Below are 27776 nucleotides of genomic sequence, written 5' to 3'. Positions count from 1 at the left end.
AAAGCAGGATCTTGGAGAAAGGAAAATCCAAGGGAGGGAAAAAGACGGCTGAGGGTGACATCTAGAGGAACTCAAGATGGGGACCGGCTTTGTGGGGTGCCCCAGGCCCTGCCACTGGCTGGGGGGCACCCTGGGACAGGGATGGGGTTGCCTGGGTGGAAAAGTGGTTGTTTGGCAAAAAAGGGTTAAAGTTAAAGAAAGCGGCTGCTGTGGCTTTAGCTCCTGGCTGTCCCCGCTGCGACGCTGATCGGGGACTGAAGTTGCATGAATGACCAGGACCGGAGTCACTGCTGTTACGAGTTTTGTCCTGCCTCAAATATATGGGAAGAAAGAGGCTGGGGACTGCAGTGGGGGGAAAGAAACACAGCTGGAGAGAGGGGGGAAGGCAGCAGGGGACAGGGCTTGGTGTCACAGCCCCTGTTTTGTCCCTTTGATGGGTGCTGGATGGGCAAAGACAGTGCTACAGGGCAGATGCTTTGTGCAGGGGTTTTGGGGGAGGCAGGGGTGCGAGGTGGGACCAAGGGTGCAGGGGGTGGGCAGGGGCTTCCTCCCCAGCCCCACACTTTGGGGATTTGGACCAGGAGGGCATCTTGTGGTGCTGGGGCTCTGCGACTCCTGGAGCATATCGGGGTCCCGGTGATGGAGGCTCAGCAGAACCAGGGCTTGCCACCAGCCCTTGTGGGAGGGAGGACACAGCATCTGCTGTGAGTGGGGAGCTGTGCAGACTGTTTCAGGCCTAAAATACCTGAAAAAGCATTTTACTCATTAAATATGGGACATGTTTAGAGTTGGTTTCAGCCCTCCAAAATCCTTAGTCCTTTCTCAGAGGCTGCCAAGATCCTCCTGGCTTGCAGGTTCACTCCTGGCTTACAGGAGCCATTAATTTCTCTCCTCCACAGAGAAGAAGTCTTACCTCTATTTTAACACTCATCTTACTGGAAACACCACCTTTCCCCTTCCTGTCTGCCAGTTATATCTGATCTTCTCATCCCAGAGGAGCCCAGAGCCCTGCAGCAAAGCAGCAGCAGCGCAGCATTGGCCAGCAAGCAAAGGACATGTCCCAGTATCAGGGAGGATTTGGGGTCAGGAGAAATGTTCCGTCTGTGTGCACACCCATGTGGATTCCAGCAACAAGAGCTGAGGATCAGCACCCTATGGTGGTGGCACCTATGGACCCACTGGAAACTACTGGGGTCCCCAGCGTCATGGCATGGGGTGTGTCAAAACATCTTGATGCTCACACATATGAGGGCTTGCAAATTAAAGCAGTTTATACCTTCACCCCTCCAAAAATACAATGGTGGGACTGGTACTTTGGAGCAAAGCACCGTCTCACCAGGTTTTGCTGGTGGTCTCTCCAGTTGCCTCTGCAGGGACAGAAATTTTGGCAGCCCTGGCAGGACTTGACCCATGCAAACCTTATGAAGTTCAACAAGGCCAAGTGCAGGGTCCTGCACCCGGGTTGGGCAACCCCCCTTGTCCATACCGACTGGGGGATGGATGGATTGAGAGCAGCCCTGTGGAGAAGGACTTAGGGGTACTGGTGGATGAAAAATGGGACATGAGCTGGTAATGTGCACTTACATCCCAGAAAGCCAATCATCTCCTGGGCTGCATCTAAAACAGCGTGACCAGCAGGTCCAGGGAGGGGATTCTCCCCCTCTACGCTGCTCTGGTGAGACCCCCGCTGGAGCACTGCGTCCAGCTCTGGGGTCCCCAGCACAAGACACATGGACCTGTTGGAGTGGGTCCAGAGCAGGGCCACAAAAAGTGATCAGAGGGCTGGAACACCTCTCCCATGAAGAAGGGCTGAGAGTTGGGGTTGTTCAGCCTGGAGAAGGCTGCAGGGAGACCTTATTGTGGTCTTTAAATATATAAAGGGGGTTCATAAGGGAGATGAGGAGAAGCTTTTTACCAGTGCCTCAAAAGGTAAGACAAGGGGCAGTTGTTTTAAACTGAAAGAGGGTAGGTTTAGATAGGACGTAAGGAAGAAATTCTTTACAATGAGGATGGTGAGAGGTTGCCCAGGGAAGCTGTGGATGTTCCATCGCTGGAAGTGTTCAGAGTCAGGTTGGACGGGGCTTTGAGCAACCTGGTCTAGTGGGAGATGTCCCTGTCCATGGCAGGGGGGTTGGACTAAGTGACCTTCAATGGTCCTTTCCAACCCAAACCATTCTGGGATTCTGGGATTCTATGCCTGCAATGGGGCTGGACGTCCGGGGAGCAGCTTTGCACCACTTGGCAGTGGCTCACTGAGGATTGGGGCATTTAGGCTTTTATCCCCATGAAGGTTGGTCCCACACTAAGTGTTTTGGCTGATTGGAGAGCAGGGTGAGGTCTCCATCTTTGCACTGGCTGACTGCAAAACTCCCCTTTCCCAAAGAATTAGGGGACATATGGGGTGAAAATGAGATCCTGAAGGGTTTGGTTTTTTCTTTCTTTATCCATGAATTAACTTCTGTTTTCCCCCTTCTCTGGAGCAGAATAAGCTTTTGTTTAAGGCAATAAGCTGCAGAGATACTGGCTTCTTGTGTTTATGTTTTCCATTTCCAGGCAAATCCCATTTCAGAGCCCCCTGAACGCGAGTCTGGGAACTGAACATCCCAACCGCAGCGAGCCGCGGTGGACTGAGGATCAGAATAGAAGATTGTTTTTACACAGGGGATTTAACAGCCTGGGTTTGGCTTCTGATGTCCATCCAAAGCATGCGGGTGGAGAAGGAATGCTCTGTTTTCAGTCTGCAGTGGAGTCACTGTTTTAATTTTAGCTTCTCCAGAGCAAAGCTGTAAGCAAGCCTTTACCAAAGCAAAGCACCCTATGGAGGCTGGAAGGGGCAGAGGAACCGGAGCCTCCCTGCTCGTCTACACGTGGCACACAGGGGTACTGGGGTGTCCCGTCCCCTGTCCCCCCCCCGCCACTGGTGATGCTGAGCACCCAAAATCCATGTGTCCCTCTTAAAAACACTGATGTGACTCATCTGTGCAGGTCAGAGGAGGTGTTGGGACATCGTGTGGCTGCCGGTGCTGACGCCGGGAGGGCAGAGCTGAGCTCAAGGAGGAGCCATGAATGCACCAAAAGGACCTTCATTTTGCAAGAGCAAAGCTCCATCAAGTGGTGCCAATAAACCCCCACCAAAACACAGAGGAGCTTCAGCGGGTGCAATTTATGTGTATGGCAGGAAAAATTGATCCCAGGAGAAATCAAGCAAGTTTAATTTCCTCTGTGGCTTTCCATGGTTGATAGTTACTGCTGGACGTGAGCATCAGCCTCTGCTTTGCTCGCAGCTCACTGATGTCCCAGCGGGTTGGTGCTGCCCGCAGAGCTCCAAAGCCCCTTTTGGGAGAGCAGCCAGGTCAAAATGAACCCCAAAAGGTTTCAAAATTTCACCACCTTCTTCCTAAGCATCCTTTCCTCTCTGCAAGGGCTTGCAAAGAAATAGATGTTGCTGCTTTTCCTTCAATAGCTGCTGTAAGATCCAGCAAATGCCCCTGCTCACTCACTAACTCGCAACTCAGTATTTGTTGAGAACAGTTTGCTTCCCCTTTCTTTGGCGGTATTGTGAAATTCCCGAAACCTCATTGCGCCGAAAGGATTTGCAAATGTTTTTTAGCAATGAACCCCTGAGCGGCAGGTTGTGGAACGTGGGAATGTTGCAATGGCAGCCGGTGTCGCAATGGCACTGGCCAAGGACAAGCACAGGTCCCTGGCTGGGTGTGCTCTCCATCCAAGCTCCACCAAGCAATGCTGGTCAGCATTGCCAGCTGAACAGGCAAACCATTTTTCCAGCGCAAACATTTACAGTTGTCAATGTATGGATTTCTTTCATAACCTTTCCAAGCAGGGAAAAATCCAATGCCCAAGTGCTTGGGGAGCAAAGTCCTCCCCCCTTCACAACTGAAGCTGGACCGATACGAATTTTTTTCATGTGAACAAATATTTATGGAGATGCTGCCACGGTCTCATGCCAGCTTGGTTGTACCCTTTGGAAATGAGGCACTCACTCACTGCAAGGGAAACAGCCACGGAAACCAGGAGCTGGTGGAGTCCCGTGAGTCAGCGTGGTCACAGACACCTCCTTGTTCAGTAAAGGAAAATGCATTTTGCTGTGGGGTGTCATCAGCCCTTGTCCCCTGCCCCACAGAGCAGAGGGCTTGGGATGTTGTTGGATTAACTGAGGTGTAGCTGCTTTTGCTGCTTAGAAAGGTTTATGGTTCGTGGTCGGTCCTTGCTGCCTCCAGGCAAGCTCAAACCATCCCGATTTCAGCTGAGGAGAAAAAAGAGGCTTTGCTCTCTCTCCCCACTTTAAATATCTTGGAAAATAATTGCCTTGAGTGGGAATGACAGCGATGTGGAAGCACGCAGATCATTGCTCTGATTTCTCCCCCTCCCCAAATACATGTATTTAGGTCTGCATGCAGCTCGTGCACCAGCAGCGAGACTGCAGGCGAGAAAGAGGGCAAAAAAATAATCATCACAGCAGAAAACCAGTGCCCACTTGATAAATGACAGTGGCTTTTCCTTTAGGATCGTGCAGCAGTTTCTTTTCCTGTTACTGACATTTTCCTCTCTGTTTTCCATCTAACCCAAGGGACATCTCCTTCCCTTGAGCCTGCGCTCCTGAGTCCTGCTATTATCAGCAAAAATGCAATTCTACAGTTTGTTTGCCCTTGGGAAGCACTTTTTTCCCCTCAAGTTAAAATAGGAAAAACTTTTTGGAGAAGTAACTTTCTTCAGTGGTAAATAGCCACCGAGCTCCTCTTGCAGCTGGAGGCTGAGCATGTCTGGGGGTTGCTGTATGAGCAGTGCTCTCGCTCCGATTTGCAGCAGCACGCAGAGCCCAAGACAACGTCAGGAAGGGCTGAGGCTGATAAGCTGATGCTCCAAACGGGCTAAAAACAGAAGTGAGACACAAAAAGGCACAAAATAAGCTCCTGGATGGTGAGCCTGAGAGGAAATACTGCCCAACTGCTTGACCATAGGCAAGGTGGTTTATTTGCATGCATTTGCATCTACGTCAGGTCTCCACTGCACGGCAGGGTTACAGGGCTGCAGGTTGCAGGGTGCAATCTCATTGGCAGGGGGTTGGACTAGATGACCTTCAAAAATCCCTTCCAACCCAAACCATTCTGTGATTTATTGATTCTTGCTTGAATAGATCTTCCTTTTCCTGCAATATTGCCTTCTTCCTCTGACACATTTGCAGAGAGCAGCCGTATCATCTCTTGGTGTGCAAGACTAAGAAAACTCAGCTGTTTTGGGCACCTCTAGTGAGAGGCTCTCCATTCCCTGGAGTATCTCAGCAACCATTCCCTACACCTCTTCCAGTCTGAATTTATTTATCTAACACAGCCATGGCATTGTGCATACCATTGCAAGTTAGTTTTCACCACTATCTTGTACAATGGTGTTACTTATTCCTCGTCTCTAATAGAACCTGTCCTACAATCCTCTCTGCGGTCAATTTTCTCTCCCCCTTTTTTTTTTTAATTCTTTGTATTGCTTGAGTCTAGCCAGCAAGCTGCTGCTGCTACTAAAATTATCTCCTCTGCCTGCTGCTTGGCCCGTGTCACGCCTCCTCCTGAAGCTTTGCATCGGCTCTTGGTCTCCTTCCACAGCAAATTCAGATGCTGCATCTACCTCCTAAGTGCCTGGCTGGGTGAGCCCCTGCCACCTGAGCAATGCATTTTGCAGAAACAGGCATCTGGACAGCCATGAGACTGGTCCAAGTGGGAGGCAGAGATGTCAGCAGCTGGAGCTTGGATTTGGGTCTTCTTTCTAAATCAGCGGCTTTTGTCTTGCAATCAGCTGGACTCAGAGCTGCGGGCGTTATGAAACAGTGTGGGTTTGTGCTTGGGTGAGAGCAGTACAGGTCCATGCTATGGCCTAGAAAGGAGGTCCCCATGCTGTTCTCCTCCCATGGACCTCTGTCCCATCGTTTGGACTCCTGAGACTGCATGGTGAATCTTATTAGCAACAAGGTTAAGCTGAAAAATAAACAAGGAGAAGGAGAAGGAGAAGGAGAAGGAGAAGGAGAAGGAGAAGGAGAAGTTGTTCTGCAGCCACATCACATCCCATAAGTCCATGCCATGGCTGTACAAGTGCTGGTGCTGGTGCAGGAGGGAACTGGGAACTCAGCTGAGGATGCTTTTCTTCACGATGCTTCAGCAAAAGGATGCAGGACACAACCACTGATGTTGGGACTGCACATGCAAGATGCCAGGAAGCTGACAAGACTGTAAAAACAGAGGTCAAAAACAAGATGAGGAGGACACCTAAATCAGAGCCCCCAGCAGGGTTCTGCACCTATCAACCACCCCAGGAACATGCTTACCTTAAAGCTTCCCATCTTCCTTGGGTAACCTCTTCTCTGGATAGCTGGAAAATTCTTCCTGAGCTGCAGAAAATCTTCTTTGCTGCAAATTAAGCTAATGCCTCCTTTACTACCAGCAGCGAACATCAAGCACACTCAATTAGATATCTATTTCTAATATTATTTCCCTTCTCTTTTTTAATCAAAACCTGAAAATCTTTCAGCTTTTCTTTATAGGTGAAGTTTTTTTAAACTTTTACTCTTGATTTTTCCCTTCTGTCTGGATTCTCACCAATTTTTCTACATTTTTATTGACATGTCTTCCTGAAAGCTTGATGCAATGCTCCAGCTGAGACTCAGAGGTGCCCCCAGAGAGAATAATCACTCTGCTGTCCTATTCACAATGCTCCTGCAAATGGATTCCAGGCAGTGCTGGGTGTTTTAGGCAAAGCAGGAGGATCCAGGAATCCTAGGAGATCCCTGTGCCTTTGTAAACCCACTTGTGGGAGCAGGTGGCAGAAACACCAGTGCCTCCCACTCACCCTGTCATCAGGTCTCTGCAATCTGCTGCTGCAGCGCTTAACGAAGTTTGCTGTTTTAGCTTGTCTCAGCAAGTTTATGGAAAGCCATCGAGAGACTCTAGACTAAACCAAAGCTGATGAGGCCATGATTTCAAGTGTGCGAGCAGCTTAATTCAGTCCTATTGCATGCTTGTCACTGGATCCGCAGTTCGGGTGGTGTTTAAGGCCATTAGAGAATTAGCACCATGTTTATTCTGGGCTGAATGAGACAATTTAATTTCTCTTAAATGTGCTACCCTCCCTGGGGCGTTTTCTCACATGCAGACACCCTGCCAGTGCAGCGTCAAAAACCTACACTTGCTTTTTACTGTTTTTTTAATTAAATTAGACTTACAAACAAGTGTCGTACAAGCGTAGTGCTATGAACAAAGAACAAGTGCCGTGAATTCCTGTAGCTTTCAGATGTGTTGCTTGTAAACGGGCATCGAGTGGCGAGGTGGCTGAATGGGTAGTGCTTTCTCACAGTGTGCTGAAAAGAAAAAAAAGAGTTTGAGTGATGCAGCACCCTTGTCTCTCCTTTGCCCTCTGCATGCATCTCAGGGGAGATAGGTGCAAGTACTGCATGCCCCGATGCAGGATGCTCCTTTCTGTTCCCTGGAGAAGATCCAGTTCATGGCTAAAATGGTGTCCCTGCTCCTCTGGATGCCCCCGCCCCACCAAAGCTCTTCTTGTGGGGAGGACCCAAGGAAACCCCAAGGAGCATCAGAGGAGGATCCCAAGTGGCCCAAGACCCTCCAGCAATGCCTTACCCCATGCTTTCCTTTTTCTAGTTACATATTTTGGTGTAGATTGGCAAAACAGGGCCCACTGCTTTTAGCTCACTCTTTCCTGAGGTTGGGTTTTGTGGGAGTGGTGGATACATAGCTTCCCTATGTTAAAAATTAGCTTTTCCTCTGCATGTGTTGAATTAATTTTAATTCAGAGCAGCCCGTTCTAGCTCATTTATGCAAGCCACTCGAATCGTTGTGCCAGCACAAGGGAGGGAACAAGCAGCTGGGAGCGGAGGAGGCTTCTTTTGGCAGAAGTGCCAATTTCTGCCAGTTTAAAGCGGTTATGAAATTCTGGGTGGGGCTTCGTGATCAATTGAAGCTGGTCTGAGGCAACCCAAAGGGAGGAGATCTGCCACCTCTGCCTGCCTGGTCCCCAGCCTGTTCCCATACATGCAGGACTTTGCAACAAGAGAGGCTGCAGGATTTTTCTGCAGTCTTAGGGCTTCAGGGAAGGCTAATAAGGGCCAGACTCCCCGACTGCTTTGTATTTTGAAGCCTTTGCTACCATCTGCACAAAGTGGTTTATTCCTGCAGGCTGGCTCTTCCCCATATTCCACCGCGGAACTGCTTTAAAAGGCCACTAAACACGCTGTAAATAATTTACTAAATCTACCTTTCTGAGCAGGCAAATCTTGGGCTTGCCCCGGGGACGTTATTTGATCAGAGCTGGGACAGGCAGAACTCCCTAACTGCGACGGGAAGCAAGATATCCCAAGGGACAGCTTCTGTTTTACATGATTTGAGGTTGATGATCAGTTGCTTTTATAAAGTTCTCATCATGGGAGTGTATAGAAGGAAATAGCGTTGTGCTGGTACAGCTACTTGGCTCGGCTTTTTTTCCCCAAATTGTTTAAAAAATAATTTCAATCTGTTTTTTTATCTCCCTTGCAGACTTGAGATTCTGTTATGGCTTTATTTAAAGTTATGGGTTTTATTCCCTTAGGGAAGAAGGAAATTATTCGGAAAACAAACTCCTTAAGGACAATGTCCATATAAATGACATTCTTCTCTGTTTGTGCTCTTAATTGCATGGATACACTTTGTGGATACTCCTGATTTATACTGGTAACACGGGGCCACCTGACTTTCAGGTTGGGACACGTGCTCTGAGGGTACAGTTCAGGTCAGAGAAAGTCTTTTTAGGGGACAGGGACTGGGACCAGACCTAAGAAAACTGCCTTCTGCTCTCGATTTGCCCCTGGTTTCTGGGAGGAATTGAGAAATGAGGAGGAATGTGAACTGCTCTAAGAGCTGCCCATGAAACGTGTTACAAAATGTGACTCGCAGAGCCACTCACCCTGTTTTCTTGCTTAATTAGAAGGTGCAAACTCCTGTGCCCAGACGATGTCTCAACATTACCCCGACTGCAGCAGCTATTTTGCTCTGCTGCTGCTGAAGCCTTACCGGCACATCTAACGCACAACAAAGCCTTTAAATGAGGGACCAAACTTGCCCGTTCTTGCAGGAAGCTGAAAACATCTATGATTTCCTTCATTACCACAAGTAACCTTTGCAGCTTCGGGACTAGTTCTCCTGCAAAACGTTTTAAACAATCACAGCCGCAGTATGAGAAATAAGGACTTTGCAAGGCTGATGTGTGAAATTAAAGTGTTCTTTCTGGAGATGGTCCTATAGGGTCACCAGGAAATCCTCCCCCTCGTGCCTGCAGGCACAGGGTGGGGTGGTGGCGGGCTGTGGGCAGACACCAGTGATGGGAGAAGGCAGAGATGGGCAGGGGATCACTGGCTGGGCAGGGGACAGGGGATGGGGACAGCTGGACCAGGCTGGGATGGGGACAGGGGACAGCTGGGATAGCCCAGGCTGGAGGCAGGGGTTGGGGACAGCCGGACCAGGCTGCGCTGGGGACAGAGCATGGCTGAATGAGGCTGGGCATGGGACAAAAGATGGGGACAGCTGGGCCAGGCTGGGATGGGGACAGCTGGACCAGGCTGGGATGGGGACAGGAGATGGGGACAGCTGGACCAGGCTGGGAGGGGGACGGGAGATGGGGAGAGCTGGACAAGGCTGGGAGGGGGACGGGAAATGGGGACAGCTGGACCAGGCTGGGATGGGGATGGGAGATGGGGACAGCTGGACCAGGCTGGGATGGAGATGGGAGATGGGGACAGCTGGACCAGGCTGGGAGGGGGACAGGAGATGGGGACAGCTGGACCAGGCTGGGATGGGAACAGGGGACAGCTGGACCAGGCTGGGATGGGGACGGGAGATGGGGACAGCTGGACCAGGCTGGGATGGGGACAGGGGACAGCTGGACCAGGCTGGGATGGGGACAGGAGATGGGGACAGCTGGACCAGGCTGGGATGGGAACAGGGGACAGCTGGACCAGGCTGGGATGGGGACAGGAGATGGGGACAGCTGGACCAGGCTGGGATGGGGACAGGGGACAGCTGGACCAGGCTGGGATGGGGACAGGAGATGGGGACAGCTGGACCAGGCTGGGATGGGGACAGGAGATGGGGAGAGCTGGACCAGGCTGGGATGGGGACAGCTGGTATAGCCCAGGCTGGAGACAGTGGCTGGGGACAGCCACACGGGGTCGGGTTGAGGATGGGAAATGGGAACAGCCGGACCAGGCTGGGCAGGGGCCGGAGGAACCGGAGCCGAAGCCGGAGGGACCGAGCCGGGCACAGAACCCGAACCCGCTTCAGGCCCCGGCCGGGCCGCGCTTAAGGCCGCGGCCGCCTCCGTTGCTAAGCGACGGGCCGCGCGGCGGCGGGCGCCACGTGACGCGGCGGGCTCCACGTGACTCGGCGGGCGGGCGCCGCGCGCGCTCTCACGTGACGCGGCCTTCAACGGCCGGCGCTGAGGTGATGACGCCGTGGGTGCGGGGCGGTGCGGGAGCGCTGCGGGGATGGAGGAGAGGGAGCGGCTGTGGCGGCAGATCCGCCTGCTGCAGGGTACGGCCGGGACGGGGCCCGGGAAGGGAAGGGAAGGGAATGGAATGAAGGGGGGGCGGGCGAGCGGCTGGCTGTTATGAGGGAAGTCCGGGGGAGGAGGTGGGGGGAGGGCGGACGGGCTGTGAGGGGACCCTGGAGGCCGAGGGGGGAGGGGCGACCTGTGAAGGGACCCCAGAGTCTGGGGGGGTGAGGGGAGGGCGGTGAGGGGGACCCCAGAATCCGGGAGGGGGGTGGGCAGGCTGTGAGGGGACCCCAGAGTCTGGGGGGGGGAGGGACGGACTGTGAGGGGACCCCAGAGTCTGGGGGGGGAGGGGAGGGCGGTGAGGGGGACCCCAGAGTCCGGGAGGGGGATGGGCGAGCTGTGAGGGGACCCCAGAGTCCGGGACGGGGAAGGGCGAGCTGTGAGGGGATCCCAGAGTCTGGGGAGGGAGGGACGGACTATGAGGGGACCCCAGAATCCGGGACGGGGAGGGGAGAGCGGTGAGGGGGACCCCAGAGTCTGGGGGGGAGGGGAGGGCGGTGAGGGGGACCCCAGAGTCGGGGAGGGGGATGGGCAGGCTGTGAGGGGACCCCAGAGTCCAGGGGGGATGGGGAGAGCGGTGAGGGGGACCCCAGAGTCGGGGGGGGGAGTGGAGGGCGGTGAGGGGGACCCCAGAGTCGGGGAGGGGGATGGGCAGGCTGTGAGGGGACCCCAGAATCTGGGAGGGGGGGAAGAGGGCGGTGAGGGGGACCCCAGAGTTGATGGGGGGGAAGGTATGGACTGTGAGGGGACCCCAGAGTCCGGGAGGGGAAGGGGAGGGCGGTGAAGGGGACCCCAGAGTCCGGGAGGGGGATGGGCGAGCTGTGAAGGGGACCTTGGAGTCGTGGGGGGGGAGGAGGGTTTTGAGGGGGATTCTGGGAGTTTGGGGCGGGGGGGGGGGGGAATAGGGAGGACCCCGGAGGGGGAGGGCTGAGGCCTGGGAAGGGCCCAAGGGGTGGGGGAGGTGGAGGGGACCCAGGAGCGCTCGGGAGAAGTGGGGAAGGGAGGGGACCCAGGAGTCTCGAGTGGGCCGAGGCAGGGAAGGAGTAGAGACCAGAGAGCACTGAGGGGGGTTTGGGGGTCCCTGCGGGGGGGGGGGGAATCCCCATGCTGTTGGGCCCTGCAGGGCCTGTGACCTTCCTGGCTGGGGGAAGGGGGTGTCCCCTGCCCCACAGCCCCTGGGGCTGATGGCTCAGAGGTTGGATGTGTCCCTCGCCCTCCGTCCCTTGACTCCTCAGCATGGCAGAGGAGCATGGGGGGGGATATATTTGCGTGCCCTTTCCTTGCTCTAGTGAGCATCAGCACTTATTCTTAGCACGAACTCGCTCTATTTATAGACCCCAAGGTAATTTTTCCTCATTAGTAAGGCCACAAACTCTGCTTGGGCCTTGCGGGGGATCTCCTACGTCAGGGGTGTGTGATGAGAGGGAGGAAAACGTGGTCCTCGCCTCCTCCAGGAAAGGTCTGCTGAGGCTGCTCTTCCAGCAGCTCTGTGACTCCTCGTGTAGGAAAAACTTTTCTATGTTGACACGTGCCTAAAATATAAGCCTCAAAAATCCTTTGAGAATCCCTTTTGTTGGAAGAGTTTTCTAAACACTGAGGCTTAACAGGCACAGGCCCTCCCTAATTGACATGTATCTATTATCCAAACGACTTGTTAGTAGACCCAAGCACTGGGGAGATGTGGTGGTTTGGCAGAGGGATGTTGTCCTGGTTTCAGCTGGGATAGAGTTAATTGTCTTTCTAGTAGCTGGTATAGTGCTATGTTTTTGAGCTAGGTATGAGAAGAATGTTGATAACACACTGATGTTTTCAGTTGTTGCTAAGTAATGTTTAGACTAAGTCAAGGATTTTTCAGCTTCTCGTTCCCAGCCAGCAAGAAGGCTGGAGGGGCACAAGAAGTTGGGAGGGGACACAGCCAGGACAGCTGACCCAAACTGGCCGAAGGGATATTCCATACCATGTGACGTCATGCCCAGTATATAAACTGGGAGGGGTGGGGGGATGGCTGCTTGGGGACTAGCTGGGTGTCAGTTGGTGGTGAGCAATTGCACTGTGCATAATTTGTATATTCCAATCCTTTTATTATTACTGTTGTCATTTTATTAGTGTTATCATTATCATTATTAGTTTCTTCTTTTCTGTTCTATTAAACCGTTCTTAACCCACGAGTTTTACTTCTTTTCCTGATTTTCTCCCCCATCCCACTGGTTGGGGGGGGAAGTGAGTGAGCGGCTGTGTGGTGCTTAGTTGCTTAGTTAAACCATGACAGATGTGTAGTGACTCAACAGCAAAGCTGGGGCCACCTCAGAGCCTCCTTCTTGCTGCTTTGAAGAAGAGCAACAAAGCTGGTGAAAGGTGTAGAGAACAAGTTCTGTGAGGAAGGCTGAGGGAACTGGGGTTGTTTAGCCTGGAGAAAAGGAGGCTGAGGGGAGACTTATCGCTCTCTACAACTACCTGAAAGGAGGTTGTATGGAGGTGTGGGTCAGTCTCTTCTCCCAGGTAACGAATGATGGGACAAGAGGAAGCGGCCTCAAGTTGCACCAGGGGAGGTTTAGATTGGATATTAGGAACAATTTCTTCACTGAAAGGGTTGTCAAGCACTGGAACAGACTGCTCAGGGAAGTGGTAGAGTCACTATCCCAGGAGGTATTTAAAAGCCGTGTAGACATGGCCCTTAGGGACACATGGTGGACTTGGCAGCGCTAGGGTAACAGTTAGTCTCGGTGATCTTGAAAGATTCTGTGCTTTGTGTTTGGGGCTGGTGGTGGATGTGCTGGGCTACATGCACGAGCAGACCCTCAGAGACTGCTCTGAAAAGATATCTGGAAATCAAATTAGCAATTTTAAAAAATTAGGCTCCAAAAACAATAATTCAAGCATCTGTTTTGGCACATAAAAAAGATCGTAAAGGGGCAAAAGGTGGCTGACAGCACTAGTGCAGTGTGTTAAGGGTCTGTTGGTAAGTCTGTGGTTTAGACCTGCGTTGAGCTGTCCTGCAAAATTGCTTTTGTTACTGACTTTCATGAGTATTGAGGGGGATATTTGTTTTAACTTTTTCCTTCCAGCACTCATTATCTGAAATATGGCCTGTGCGAGTCTGCATGGAGCGATAGTCCCCACTGCAGCGTGAGGAAAACCAATGCTTTGATGCTGTCAAACTCCCATGGGACCACTGATTAACAGATGCCGTCTTCTTCTCTTTAGGTCTCATAAATGATCATAAAAACACACATGGGGACGCGCCGCGACCGCCGCCATCCGCACCACCGAGGTGGAACAACCCCCGCCAGCCCGCCTTCAGCAGGAGGGGGACGTTTTCAACCAGATATCCCCAGCAGGCTCCCAGGGATTTCCAGCTGCGCCAGGGTCACTCCTGGAGGAAAAAATATTCCCTCGTCAACCGGCCACCGGGATCAGTGTGTGATGTTGGAAGCAGTGGAAGTGCCAGCACGTCTCAGGCTTTTGAAAGCCATGGGGAGAGCCAGGCCCCTGAGCCACCAGAATTGTCCCCAGAGAGACATGTGGACTTAACCACAGATGGTAATATAGTTGTGGGGATCCAGCTGCCAGAGAGGGCTGGCCCGTTTGTAGATATGAAAGGTTTTGCTGATGTGGGTTCTTACTGTGAGTTTTCTGGGCTCAAAACAGTGGTCACTGCTCCAGGTGACAGTAAAAATGTGCAGAAATCGCTGTACGCAAGCCGAAATGAAGAGAGGAGACCCTCTCTCTCTGTTTCATTTAGTTCATCTCACCGGTTTGTGAGTTCAGCGTACGTGAGCGTGTCAGATAAGCCTAGAATGGTGCATCTGGCCGGTGATGTGGCCAGGAGCTCCCCTTCCTCCTGTGGAAGCACCAGTGAAAGTGCTGTGACACTGAAATCGGAGCCACAGCAGCCTTCGGTGTTGCCAGATCACGAGCTGGCTCGGCACTTGGTACGGAGGAAGGCAGAACCGCCAGCTCTAGGGCAGTCTAGTTGTGAGCAAGTCAGGGATGCTTTTGGAGAGCCGAAGCTCCTTGGAAATGGTGAGACATGCTCTAGACCTGTGCAGGCTGCGACTTTGGTGGTTGGGATGACCAGTCCAGCAAAGAGCAGGTTTTCTGTAGTTCCCAAAGCTGCCGGTCTCCAAAGAGCTGCCTCAACATCCACCTCCAGCAAAGCTCCAAAGTTCAGGAAAACTAACTACACGTGGGTTGCAAACCCTGGTAAATGCTCTCGTCCTGTGAAGAGATGGGTAAGCCCCAGAGCTTCTGAAAGTGCCAAGAAGGTTGCTGGTGGAGCGGACAGAGGTGCTAAACTATCCCCAAAAGCAGACTTGGGAGCAAAGCTGAAGAAATCAGGATTGCAGCCCAAACTGGGTGTTTCTCCCAGCAAGTATAAGTGGAAAGCCTCCAGCCTGCAGACCTTGCCTTCCACCTCCAAGTCAGCATTCAGGTGGCAATCTGAGGATCAGAAAAAGCCTCCAGCCCCCAACCTCCCTCGAGCCAACACCGCCCCACCGACTCTGAGTGCTGTGTCTGTTGGTCTCAGCGGGGCGAAGTCCTCCTTCGTCGATGCTGCGCTGTCCAGTTATAAAGTGAAGAGTCGGACAAAAATCATCAAGAGAAAAGGAAGCTCGGGGTAAGTTGCTGGTTGTCTTCGGAGTGGTATCATTGCACTGGTTGTATTTTTGTGTCCATTGGCTTCGCATAAGTTGTGGCTATAAGTGAAATTCCAACAAGGGTTGTTGTATACTGGAGGGTATATTTGCTTTTCTCCTTCCAAGTGCAGTGACTTTGTTCTGTCTGGAGGCATCCCGCTTTCCAGGGTTGGAAGGCCTTGGTTTTTAATTGTCTGTGTAACTCTGACTTGAACCTTCGAAACAGAGCTGGGTTTTCTTCTCATCTCCCATCCCTGTTCTCTGAAGACTTTGCTGCAGCATGTAGGAGACTCCTCCCTGACCCGAATAACAGACTAATATTCAAAGGGAAGGAAATAGCTGTCTTGATTTATTTTCAGACTCCCATAACCTTGTTGCATTGGGGGCTGGGCAGAGGAGGAAAAGTGGCTTGAATTGCCGTATCGTGTGTGGTCTGTCCCTGTAAAGCATTGTGCAGACCCTGGGATGGAGCAGGTATGGGAGGTGAGCTCTGCATGCCGGTAAGAAGTGCTGTCCGTGATGCTCTGCTGGTACTTCCCTCCCTTGGGTGCCATCCTTTTGTGCCATCCACCATTGTAGCCCAAAGCATCCTCCCTGAAGGCTCTTGCTCTTCCTTCTCCTTGTCAAGTCGCTGACAGATCTGTGGCTGTTGTAGCTACCTTGGGAGAACGTGCCGTGCCAGACCAGCAGATAATCCTGGGGTCTTGTGGAGCAAGTTCTCCCCCTGGCCGTGTCTGACAGGGACAGAGTACAATGGGAAGGTTATAAATGAAGCTTGGCGGAAGGAAAAGGCGTGTGGGCTGAGTTATCTGCAAAAGGGGTTTGCACTGGGCTGGGAGTTGAGGGGAAACAGATAAGAGATTGGGACCAAACTCTCTGAAATCCGGTGCGTTGTGGAAGTGCTGCGAGGGCTTTGTTACGTTGTGCTCTCCATGGGAAAGCTGTGTTTTGTGCTGCTCTTCTCGGCAGGGCTGGATGCAAGCCCAGCCTGTGCTGCAGGGAAGGGATAAGTGGGATGGGGTGACGGTTGGTGGCACAGCTGCCTGACCTCTACTCTACCACTGAACTCGGAGGTACCCTCAGTGTAGCGCACACGTGGTTTGGCTCCTTTCTTGCTGCAGTAACGCCAAGCCTTGAGCCCTTGAAAATTGAGGACTGTGGCCTAAATAACTAGTTTAAGTGACACAATGAGCTGGTAACATGGCACCGACTGAGAATCTGGTGCCTCGATTACTGCTTCTGTTTCCCAGATCCTCTGCTCACTGCTTCACCACAGGTTTCCATCCTTGCTTTGCCCTCCTGTTTTGCTGGGGAATGTGTCTGTGGGTGGATTGTGCTGGGAGGATCACTCTGGAGCAAGGTGTCTGCAGAAGCTGGGATTGTTTTGGATTTTTTGGCAGTCAGGGAGATGAGACCCCCCCCCCTCATCTCACTAAAGGCCAGCAGAACTAGGGAAGTGATTGTCCCCCTGTACTAGGCACTGGTGAGGCTGCACCTTGAATCCTGTGTTCAGTTTTGGGCCCCTCACTACAAGAAAGACACTGAGGTGCTAGAGCGTGTCCAGAGAAGAGCAACAAGGCTAGTGAAGGGTCTAGAGAACAGGTCCTTTGAGGAGCAGCTGAGGGAACTGGGGTTGCTTAGCCTGGAGAAAAAGAGGCTGAGAGGAGACCTTATTGCTCTCTACAACTACCTGAGAGGAGGTTGCTAAAGATGTGGGTGTTGGTCTCTTCTCCCAAGTAACAAGTGATGGGACAAGAGGAAACGGCCTCAAGTTGCACCAGGGGAGGTTTAGATTGGATATTAGGAACAATTTCTTCACCGAAGGGGTTGTCAAGCACTGGAACCGGCTGCCCAGGGAAGTGGTGGAGTCACCATCCGGGGAGGTATTTAAAAGCCATGTGGATGTGGTGCTTAGGGACATGGTTTAGTGGTGGACTTGGCAGTGCTAGGTCAATGGTTGGTCTCAATGATCTTAAAGGTCTTTTCCAACCTAAACTACTCTATGATTTTATGATTCTGTCCTCTCCCACGCATCTGTTGAGCAGAAAGCAGAAGGGAATGAGTTGAGTTAGGCTGTCAAATACCTCATTCTCCATCTGTGCTTTGCCAGAAATTCATCACACTTGCTTATTTACTTGTAATTTTCTGTTCAGTGCTTCTTGTCACCCTTGGGTTAGGAGAGCAGTGTGGAGCTTGGTGACCTAGCTTCTCTTCTCAGCTCTGGGCAAGGGGACCAAGTGCATTTTGGTCACTCTCTACTCTCTTCTAATTGTGTGGTGTTCCCCTTCATAGTTCCCCGACAGATAAGAAGAACAGCTCCTCGCCCACCATGCCTCTGAAAAGCCACTTCCATCTCAGGAAGAAAAACTCCTTGCGGGGGAAACCTTCTGCGACGCTGAAACGCTCCTCGTCCAAGGGCCTGGTGCAGATCACCAAGCACAGGCTCTGCAGGCTGCCAGCCACCAGGATGCAGGTCTCCACCAAGGAAGGTAGGAACAGCCGTTGCAAGGGGTGATGGTGCTCTCTGACTGGGTGCCAGTGAAGCGGTTCCAAGGGAGGGTCTTGGATTTGGAAATGGGTTACCAGGTCCTCCAGGAGATGAATCTGCTGTTGTTGGTCATGGAGCAAATGTTAAGGAGAAGAATTTTGGCTGGAGTAAGACATCTGCCTTACCTCAGAGCTCTCTTGTGCATTGACATCTCCAGACAAGGCCATTTTAAAGCTGCTTCTTGCTTTTAACGTGGTTTTGCTGGACTTGCAGGCATTGAATAGGAAGGTGCTCAAGGAGGGAACGGGGCGGCAGAGGCAGTAACACATCTGTAAGACTAATTTCCCTTTTTGCACTGGGCAAAAGCTTGTGCATGTCATGAGATACTCCTCTAGCAACTACAGACCTACCTAATGCACCTGTATCCCAGTGCCATATCTGCGGGCTTCTAGGTTTTGTATGTAATTTGCTTAAAATAACAATAATTAAAGGAATACCGGGTCCATCGTGCTTGTGAACAGGTATTTTGCGTCCATGTCCTGCTGCCTTGGGTTGGCAATGGTCAGAGCAGAAATCAGCTGCTTGGGGCCTGGAGAGCTGCACCTATGTGTGCGTGAAATGGTGGTGTTTCTGGCTCAAAGTCTGGCTCCGCTATTCAGTGTTGATATGATCACGGACAAGTGGCTTCGCTCCCTTGAGATTCAGTTTTCTCAAATGTATATGAAGTACGTTTTGCTTGCGTGCCTGCGCTGTGCTCGTTCGTGTACGGCAGGGTGGCCAGTGACACTGTGGGTAGGCATTGCTTGAGTGAGGAAGGCTGTTTGGGCCATGACATAGCTGTGATCTGCCTCCAAAAGTAAAGCTGTTGAACCTCTGTTTTCAGGAAGACAATTCTGTGGTTTCCTGCTCTGCACTTCAACTAGTGAGTTTGCATGTGTGATTATAGGTGGTTTTTTTGCCTTCAGACAAACAGCTGTGTTGAGATCTTGCTGTGTTTTGATGGATGAAAAGACAAGAATGGGGGCTTGTGGTTCAGGAAAGGGAAAACCTTTTTGTGGCAGGAGAAGAAAAAGATTTTCCTGTTCATGTGTTTTTGAAGAGGGGTTTGGAGGGATAAGGGGGACACTGGGAGGAGAATTTTGGATCTGGCGCTTTAGGCAGTGGGCAGTGACTCATGGGAGAGGCAGGGGCAGGGAGAATAAGATGTGCATTTGTGCAGTTGCATTGATAGTCCAGCATTCAAGCAGTTGCCTGGCTTTGGGGCTGTCTTGCTCCATTTAAGGATGTCAGCAAACCCTTTGGTGTCTGGAGAGGCATGAAGGCTGCACCTCCAGACACTGTGGTGGAAGTTTGCATGCAGTGCTTGAAGGCAGCACGTACGGTTGGAGGTCTTGGTCATACTTGCACTGTGGTTGCTCTTCTGTGATCTGTGAAACCAGAGGTGGTGAATATAGCATGTGGCCAGATCCAGCTGTGATGGTAATGTGGGGGCAACAAGGCTTTTCTTTCTTGGATGATGGTGATGTGTGGGATGGGGAATGCAGCCCTTCAGCTTCCCAAGAACTGTCTATTCTGGGGTGAATTTAGGACTCGGACCTCACAAACTGCTTGGTGGGGACCTTTCTCCAGTGTGGCATGTCCAGTATGAGACATTGAATAAATCTTTTTGCTGCAAAGCACAGTAAGTTCTTTAAAAAGGAGCTTGCTGAGAGCCTGATATGAGCAGCTCTGCTGTAGGCTCTGGAGATACAGAGTGATTTGGGGTTGCCCCCCTGGGAGCCTGACTGGCAGCTGCCAAAAGCCTGTGTCTTTTGGGAATGTATTCTGAATCCTAGTTCCTTGATTGAAGGTAATGTTCCCATACTGAAAAGATTCTTGATCTTAAACTGCATAGGGCTGAAAATATGTAGATAGAGCAGAAATATGGTTGTGCTCCTGGGTTTGTTCAAAATAAAGTTGGCAAATAAAGAAGTTTAGAGAAAGTAGGAAAAAAATGGAATATAGATCTGAAAGTGACTTTGGGAGAGCATGTAGATCATCCCCTGTCCAAAAGCGGATCAAATTATCAAACCATTCCTGATAGATGCTAGCCAAGCCTAGCACAGACAAAACCGTGGTTTATAAGAGTTATGAGTTGTCTGCATTGAAGTGACTTAATGTTATTTTCAGCTTGAATCTGTGCACTTCTCAGTCTTAGCTCAGAGATGTGGAAACTAGTACCTGCTTTAATAAAACTTGGTGGCCATGCCTCGTGGTTCTTTTTCTTTGCAAACTGCAGTACCTACTGTAAAAATGTGTCTTGATTTTTTTCTTAAAATGACTAAAAGCAAAAGGAAATGTCCTGCCTGCCTTTTCCTGTGTGTGTTTGTGCATGCACACATGTGAGACTACTCTTCCTCACTTCATAAATGCCACAAATCCTTTTTTTCCCCGTGCCTCGCTGTGCTAGTGGGAGCACGGACACTGATGCCTTAGACGGTGAATTAAAAATGCTTCCCCACCATAATTATGAAATGGCTTCTAAACTTCTTTCTTGCTTTCTGCAGTGGAGAGGAATTACACTCCGGTAGATGAGCCATTATTTGGACTGGAAAATGGACTGGCAAGTGGCACTGGGATCTGTTCACTTGACGCTCTGGAAGGACTCCTCAGGCTGCCTTTCTCCTCCCCAGGGAGGAGGTTACAAGGTTGTTTCTGCTGTGTTTGCTGCTGCTTTGTCCAGCCTCTCTGCAGAGCTGAATTAAATACATCTTTCTGCTAGGAGGACTTTGTGCAGTTGAGATCTCTTGCTGGGTGTGTTTTCTGTTGACATGGTGACTGTGAGAACTTGGCTGCATGTCCTCTTCCTGGAGAGGTTCTCTAAGATGCGACGCAATGATGTAAGTTTGAGAGTTCTTGTCACCTTTTCTCTACTGCACTTAGAGGCTTTCCCCTCGCTGCTGGAACATCAAGTGCTAAATGCTCATATCATACGGGTAGGTGGTTGCTGGTAATCTAACCTCTGTTGTACCATCGTCTCAGGGGATCCCAAAGGACTCGATTTGCTCCTTCCCGTGCCATTGGCAGCTCTGTGAGGCAGCTGCTGAGTGATGCACGGCTGCTTTGCTTCTCCAGTTAGCAGAGACATTCAGCAAGTCTTGACTGCTTTGAAATTGCCAAATGAATTTTGGCAGGGTTGGTGCTGCTTGCTGGGCATCCGATTATGGCTGAGGAGCAGCAAGGTGCCAGCCCCACACATTCCTGCTCTTACCTTCCTCTTGGCAGCAGCAGCCTTGCCTGTAGCATGGAGGCTGAGCGACTAAGTCCAGCAGACCCTGGCCCTTCATGCTTACCTTCATAATTAGCCTGTGCATTTGGTTCCTTTGATTAGAATCGAGTTTATAGGTTTGAATCCTTTATACCTTAAGGCTTTTCTTTGAGAAGGTTCAATCCTAGGCAGTGTATTTGCAGCTTAATCTGTTGAACTGTTCTTATGCTCTGGGTTTGTACAGCTGTTGAATTATTGCTGGAGTGTTCCTACATGTACTAGGACTCTTTGCCCAGGGAGACATGTATGGTCTAGTACAAAAAGCCTGTTAGATGCTGGGCAGGGATGTTTTCAAGGCAGCATCCCAAAGTCTGATGAGAGAGCCTAGCCACTGATAGGGCTTGGAGCAACTCAGACTTCAGTCACATTTAGTGCCTCTAAACATACAATTATGTATATAGTGGTAGGTGTCTTCTGGTTTCACAGTGGTCCTATAGTGAGCTGGTAATAAGTGAAGGCTTGTGGGTTTAATTCCTGGCTCTCAGGTTATCTGAGAGGTTTTGGGAGAGTTGTATTTATTTCTCTTTGCTTGTGCAAAGTGGGGGATTAATCAGGTGGTAAGAGTTTTAAGTCTTGCCATTTCCTGCAAGACAAGTGCGACAGGAGTAAATGGGGTACAGTGATGTTACTGGGAGCCTCTGGGAGCAGAGTGGGGCACGAATGGAGCAGTGACACGGATGTTAAAGTCCCTGGCTTGATGCCAAAGCAACACACCTTGCCTCTCTTGCTGGGAGCAGACTGGTGACAGTCCTGGGCCAGCTGAGCATCTTACCTCTGATTATTTTGTCGTCTTGAGTCTGGACATGCACAGCCCAGCTAACAAACTGATTAAAAAGCCGAATAAGTCATGCCAGGCTCATGATCCCACTGGATGGATGTGATCCCACTGGATGGATGTGGTCACGCTGGAGCCTGGATCTGATGGGTGCTCATGTCTGTGTGATAAGTGAGCATCCAACATGCCTGCATTCCCATGGAGCTGTAAGATCCCAGGTCAGACAGTGTGTGTGTGTGTGTGTGTCAAGGCTGAGGACGGAAGGACAGCTGGGGAGGAGAGTGCCCTACTTCATGCACTGCAACATGGGTGCAAAAAGCTGGGTCGGTCCCTTTCTTCCCGCTGATGCAGGTGGCCTTGTGACACAGCTTTGCTGTTTTCTCGTTTGTCCTGTTAAGCAGGCTTTTGGGATATGTGGCATGAGCTCTGTGGTACATACCGAGGGTATTGGTCCTGCCTTTCCCAAGCGTGTAACGCCCTTTTTGGATCCAAATGGACCTGCTTGATCTTATGCAGTGGGGCAGCTCTCCCAGCCACTGCCAAGACTTGGTTTCAAACTGGTGTTTCCCGATGGTCTATATTCAGAGGTGCTTGCCTCTGTGGGAATTGCTGTGTTTTCATTTAAGGTTCAGTAATTGTATTAGAGAGGAAATGGAAAGTGGCAGACTGGTAGCAGTTCTCTTGGGATTATTTGGGCTGCTCTCATGACAAGCATTATACCTGCAGCTGTTATCAATTAACTCCAAAATACTCATTTGATTAAGTGGAACATTTAATAACTGCTCAGAAATAAAGGTATATCCCAAACTGAAGTAGTTCTGATGGGACGGTAGAGCAGTGAAGCATTTCTAATGCAGTTAGTGGTCTGCTCATCCAGGTATTTTAACGCAGGGCTTGTGCTGGGGTAGAATGCATGTGTAGGAGGAGCTCAAGTGCTTGACCAAAGCAAAGAGGAATAGAAAATGTTCTGTTGCTTAGTGGAGCCAAATTGATGTTGATAAAACAGCCTTTAGATGTTGGACTTCTTGACCACTTAGTACTTAATATTAATGTGCCATTAATATTAAAGAGATTTTTTTTTTTTTTTCTTTCTTCCTATAACTTCTTAGGCTCTTTTTGGAGGGAAGGAGAACTTGGAGATAATTGCTTTGCTGGGAGTTGTGACTCCACTTGGGTAACACACCCCTGCTTTGGGCATGGTGGTGAAGCCTGATGAAGCTGCTGGTCTTCCCCTTGTTTGAAGCGGCTTCACGACTTCTGCACAGGGTCTGCTTCATTCGGCACCTGCATATTTCAGACTTCTGTCTGAATGTCAGGCTTCATGTACACATTTATCTATAGAAGTGGCAGATCAGGCTGTCTCACTTGCCTCTGGTGTAGGCAAGACAGTTTGGATCTGAATCAGGGATCTGGTAGAAGAGGGATAAAAGGCAGTGGTTGCTTCTCTCCTTATCCAGGGAAAAGCTGGAGGACCAGAAAGGATCATCCGGCTGCTGAATATGGTCCTCAGGCCACTGGTGCTACTGTGTTGCGTGGAAATAATACAGCCTGTTTAAATGCAAGCTGAAGTTAACTATGTGATTTCTATTTTTTTCTTCAAACATATAGATATATATATATCTGCTTTTTTCAAATGACTTGCCATAATTGGAAGTGCTCTTACAGCCTGAACTTTTAATTCCCCTGTTAACTGTGTAGGAGTTGCGCTGGGGAGATTTCTGGGCTCTGCCCTCATACTGCAATCCCTTTTCAGATGCAAGAAGCAGGGGGAGGCTAGCTGGTAATTAAGATGTGGGTGGAGTTTCCACGGATGGCAATTCCTCCAACCGTATTTTTTTTGGCATCTGAACCAAAGGATTTGATTTGGAGAATAAATACTGGGCTCCTGCTCTATCATTTGCTGGGTAACTTTCCTGCCCATAATGGTATGTTGTAATTATGTTGTCTAAATGGCAAATGTCTATTCTGAATTGGCTTTCTGTTGCTTATTTGTTACAGCGAATAGCCAATATAATAAAATTGTGGTGCGTATGTTGGGACAACACCGCTTTTTGGCCGTGTGCTGTCTGATTAGCTTGGGCAGCCTTTATCCACTTTCTCCAAACTGGAGATGGGATTATTCCTGAAAGTGCAGGGGCGTGATCTTTATATGGGCAGTTTCAAGGGAAAATACCAACTTTGAAGTGAGGCTTGGCTAATCCAGATGCGATAGCAGAGGGATGTGCCCGCTCCTCCTGTACTACAAGTCCTGTGCCAGCAGTGCGGATGGTGGAGTCCCCCCTCTTTCCCAACAGCCTTTTACTTCCAGCTCTAGCTGGTCGCTTATTTGAAGTCTGGCAGGATGAGGCCCTTTCTCAACTCTTGTTTTTGATGAAAGACAGGTGAGTGCTTGCAGTCGTGAACCTTTCCTCACCCCTGCAAAAAATCAATGCTGTTGCCCTCCTTGGCTGCCGCAGCTCTTGCGCAACGTCGCTGTGCTGGTAAATGTTCACCCTGCTTGGGCATTTGGCATGACAGCGCTGTCGTTTCTTATTCCCCTGGCTTTTTCTCTAGGAAGAACTAGAAGTAAGTGCTTAAAATTAAGATTTTCTTTCTTCTTTTTTCTTATTTCTTTTAATGTCAAAGATGTGGCAGCTCTATGGATGGGGAGCCACACCATGCCTGTTCACCACATGTCCGGCACTGGAACGGTGGCTGTACGCTGTGCTCCGACAAGGAAGAGAATTGGGGATTTCGGGGAGTCTCTTGTGCAGCCCTTCCTTCCCCACAGCCCTGCAGAGGGCACTCGTGCCCCTCGCATCTCCCCGGTCCACCTTTTTCTGGTTATTGATGGCCTAATTTCGTCTTTATGTGAAAGAAAGCAGATATCAAGTAATTTGCAGCAATAACCTGCTAATGCTGGGCCAGTATCAAAACTCCCATGTTCATTTCAAGTGGCAGATAAAACACTAATATATAATTATCCTTGCAAATTGGATTGTTTTAAATAACCAAAAGGCTATGGCCAGGAGAAAACTATCCCATTTCCCTTGAGTTACTATTGCAGTGTAATTGCTGCGTTCAATCAATTTCCTTGGCATTAGAAATTCCATCACAATCAACATTAAGCTTTATTCATTGTGATGGCTAAGAGCCGGGCCATTTCTCCTCTTTTCCTTAACTGGCAAAATTAATCAGGGAAAAGATTTTAAACATTTACCCGTGCGAAAGAGGTCAGCTCTGCCACTATATTGCTCAGCAGATAAGGGGGCTAATAAAAAGAAAATTGAATTACTAATGATCGCCAGGAACAGAGTATATAAAACCTGGCAATCGCCCGGTTCAGGAAAAAGGAGAATCAATTTTCTTCGGACAAGGTGCGCTCGTTTTTTATTTTGGCGCATATTATCAGCAATTTAATTTGAAAGCGCATAAACAGGAGGAAACAGTTAGAAAATAATGAGCCTGAAGGTGTAAAATGCTGCAGGATATATGCTGTACACAATTTATTTGGCACAACAGATAATCACTTTAATTGAATTCAAAACTGCATTGTTCAGCAGCAGTGCGGGCTGCCCGCCTCGCCCGGGGGGATTACAGAATATTACAAAGATGCCGGCAAGAGGCTCCTTGGTGTCTTTTCCCCTCTGTAATGTCCCCTTCCGGGCAGGACTTCTCAGCCGTGTGCCTGGGATTGCTTAGGCGCAGTCACAGCTGGCTGAAAGCAGAAGATGGAGAAAGTGAGAGGCACATTTCTCTAGGGACCCTTCCTTATTGTCTCGCTATGTATATTTGTTTCTTAAATAATTTGGTGTTTGCCGGGTTTGATAGTTCGGTGCAAGATCATCACGTAAGCGTGCAGCGCAGAAGCTGGTCATGTCGTCTTCTGCTTCAGATGAACTTATTTTGCTGTGTCCCAACTGAACCTCCTGAGTTAAAAGCCTAACTACCTCCTCCTACTTGTAGGGATCTCCTGGTCTGTGTATTAAACTAGCTTTTAAGTAGTAGCTTTTGGATTATGCCTGGGAGAGGTGGGTGGCGGGAGAGACGCGTTTGCTGCTGCGGGTCAGCACGATTGCCGTGCGAGGAGCTGCGCTGCGAGGGATGTCTCTCTGGCTGTGCCGCGGAGGTTCATCCTCTAATTTCTTTTGTTCTTTGGGTTTGGAGAGCGGAGTGGACTCGTGATGGGGTGGGAATAATACCATTACTCAGCACTTTGCCCGTCCAGAGCGCTTTGCAGGCATTAACTAATGAAATGGTGGTTTGGTAAGGTGGCACAGGAGGAACCATGTTACCATCTCCACCATACGTGTGCATTGGCAAAGGAAGCCAAATAGATGGGGAACCACAGCAAGGACCTGTCTGTGGCCATGCAAATCCATGGCTGGAGCAAGAGTAAATTTTGAGCCTATCCTTTGTTGTATCTGCTACACGCACAGCTAGCAGACTAGTTTTTGTGTTTTCCCCCTTTAAAATATTCCTTTCCTCCTTATCTTTGCCTTTCTCATGCTCCAGATTGAGATAAGACAGCAGTTCGTGTTACAGTTCCCTGCTTGTCCTCTGTTGCCACCACCAGCATTGAGGCTGGCATTTGTGAACGTGCTGGACAGAAGGAAATCCTATTTGTATTTGCTTCTTTCCAGAGAGAAATTCCGTCAGGGTTTGTAAGACCCGCTTCACCCTGCCATCTGCAGAAGAGTTTCTACAACTCTTTAATTTCAGTCAGAGTGATGATCACCTTCCAAAAAATTCCCTAAACCCCAATTTCTCTTCCTGCTTGCTCAATAATGCGAGCTGTGTGGCATGAGGGTGTTGGGACGGGCAAGGGGCACTTGCATGGAAAAAGGCTGGCGGCAGAAGTGGAAGGAGCTGGTTTGCATTACTCGTGCCCAGGCGAGTGCAGAAAGTAAACGGGGCGTAAATGGTGAGGAGTAAGTTATGTCTGGCATCTGAATGCTCAGCTGCTGTTAATTTTATTGACACTGGGTGTTTGTATCCCTCTGGCAGCTTTGAAAATCCCAGCAATGCATTTTATACCCCCTTCTTTTTTTTTTTTTTTTTTCTTATGACGTGAAGGCCAATCAGTAAATATTTCTAATGGGGAGATTCTTGAGGCACTGTGGTTCAGGATTTTTTTTTTTAGCTGTATTCCTTGCTTTGTATTTTTTTTTTTTTCTTTTCAGTGAATTGCACAAGGTGTTGCTGCTGTTTGTGAGGTGACATCTGAGATCACGTTACATATGAGTTAAGCTGGTGTGACGTTTCTGTTACGTCTTATTAGAAGGAGTTAGAGGCGGCGATCCCTGCCCTCGAAGGAAGCCCTTGTATCACGCACAGCACCGCTCAGGACCCATTGGAGGTCGTCACGTCTTCTCTGCTCCGTCATTAGTCTCATCTTTCTGAGCAGGTCCTTCCTAGCTTATCTGAAGCCTTTGCAGGTTCGCTGCTCGAGGCCAGCAAGGCTAATGTCATTACGCTGTCATACGTAGATTTGACCTTGCCCATAAATCATTATGTTGTCAGGTTTCTCTTCTCACTTTCGCTGGCTTGTCCTTGGGAGCCGGGGTGGAGTGTGGCTGGTGAAGTGGCTGCTCACTTCTTCTCAGTAATTGGGAAAAGTTCACATACTTGGCTTTTTGCCGGCACCGGTTACGTCAGTATTCGTAAGTAACGGTTTTGGGTTTCTGGCTTTACTTGGCATTTACAGGTGACTTGTCCCAAGCTGCAAGAAGAGCTGCAGGCAGCCAGCAGTGGGGATTCTGTTTTCAGAGCCCTCTTTTAAAAATAACAAGCTGCTTTGAACGAGGGAAGTCAGCCTTGCTAAACGAGGAGGTGTCACCATGTAGACAGCCTTCTCCCCAGCGCTCAACTCGAGTGCTCCAGCGTTTGGATTTGGAGTCAGGTAAAATAGTGACTGCAATAGGGGGAACATCTGGACTGAAATGCGTCAGAGACGTGATCTGAAGGTGATAGTCTGCCTCTAGATAA

The 27776-nt window shown here is 50.1% G+C and overlaps 1 protein-coding gene across 3 annotated transcripts in view; it reads left to right on the top strand.

Annotated features, from left to right (window-relative positions):
* The first annotated feature begins 10469 nt into the window (after positions 1–10469).
* ZC3H3 (zinc finger CCCH-type containing 3) overlaps positions 10470–27776 on the top strand; it is a 179229-nt gene continuing 161922 nt past the window's right edge. The window contains exons 1-5 of one of the 3 annotated variants that reach the window (XM_075024077.1): positions 10470–10580; positions 13807–15220; positions 17532–17728; positions 18611–18649; positions 20274–20414. In XM_075024077.1, the coding sequence (XP_074880178.1) occupies positions 10535–10580; positions 13807–15220; positions 17532–17728; positions 18611–18649; positions 20274–20414 (1837 nt within the window). In that variant the 5' untranslated portion in view covers positions 10470–10534. The remainder of the gene's footprint in view (positions 10581–13806; positions 15221–17531; positions 17729–18610; positions 18650–20273; positions 20415–27776) is intronic. The other 2 variants (XM_075024078.1, XM_075024080.1) reach the window with 2 other exon arrangements.

The sequence above is a fragment of the Buteo buteo genome, chromosome 3, assembly GCF_964188355.1.
Source record: "Buteo buteo chromosome 3, bButBut1.hap1.1, whole genome shotgun sequence".
In the NCBI taxonomy this organism is placed as follows: Eukaryota; Metazoa; Chordata; class Aves; order Accipitriformes; family Accipitridae; genus Buteo; species Buteo buteo.
Note: the sequence above shows the minus strand (reverse complement) of the source record. Positions and strands in the feature narration are given on the sequence as shown.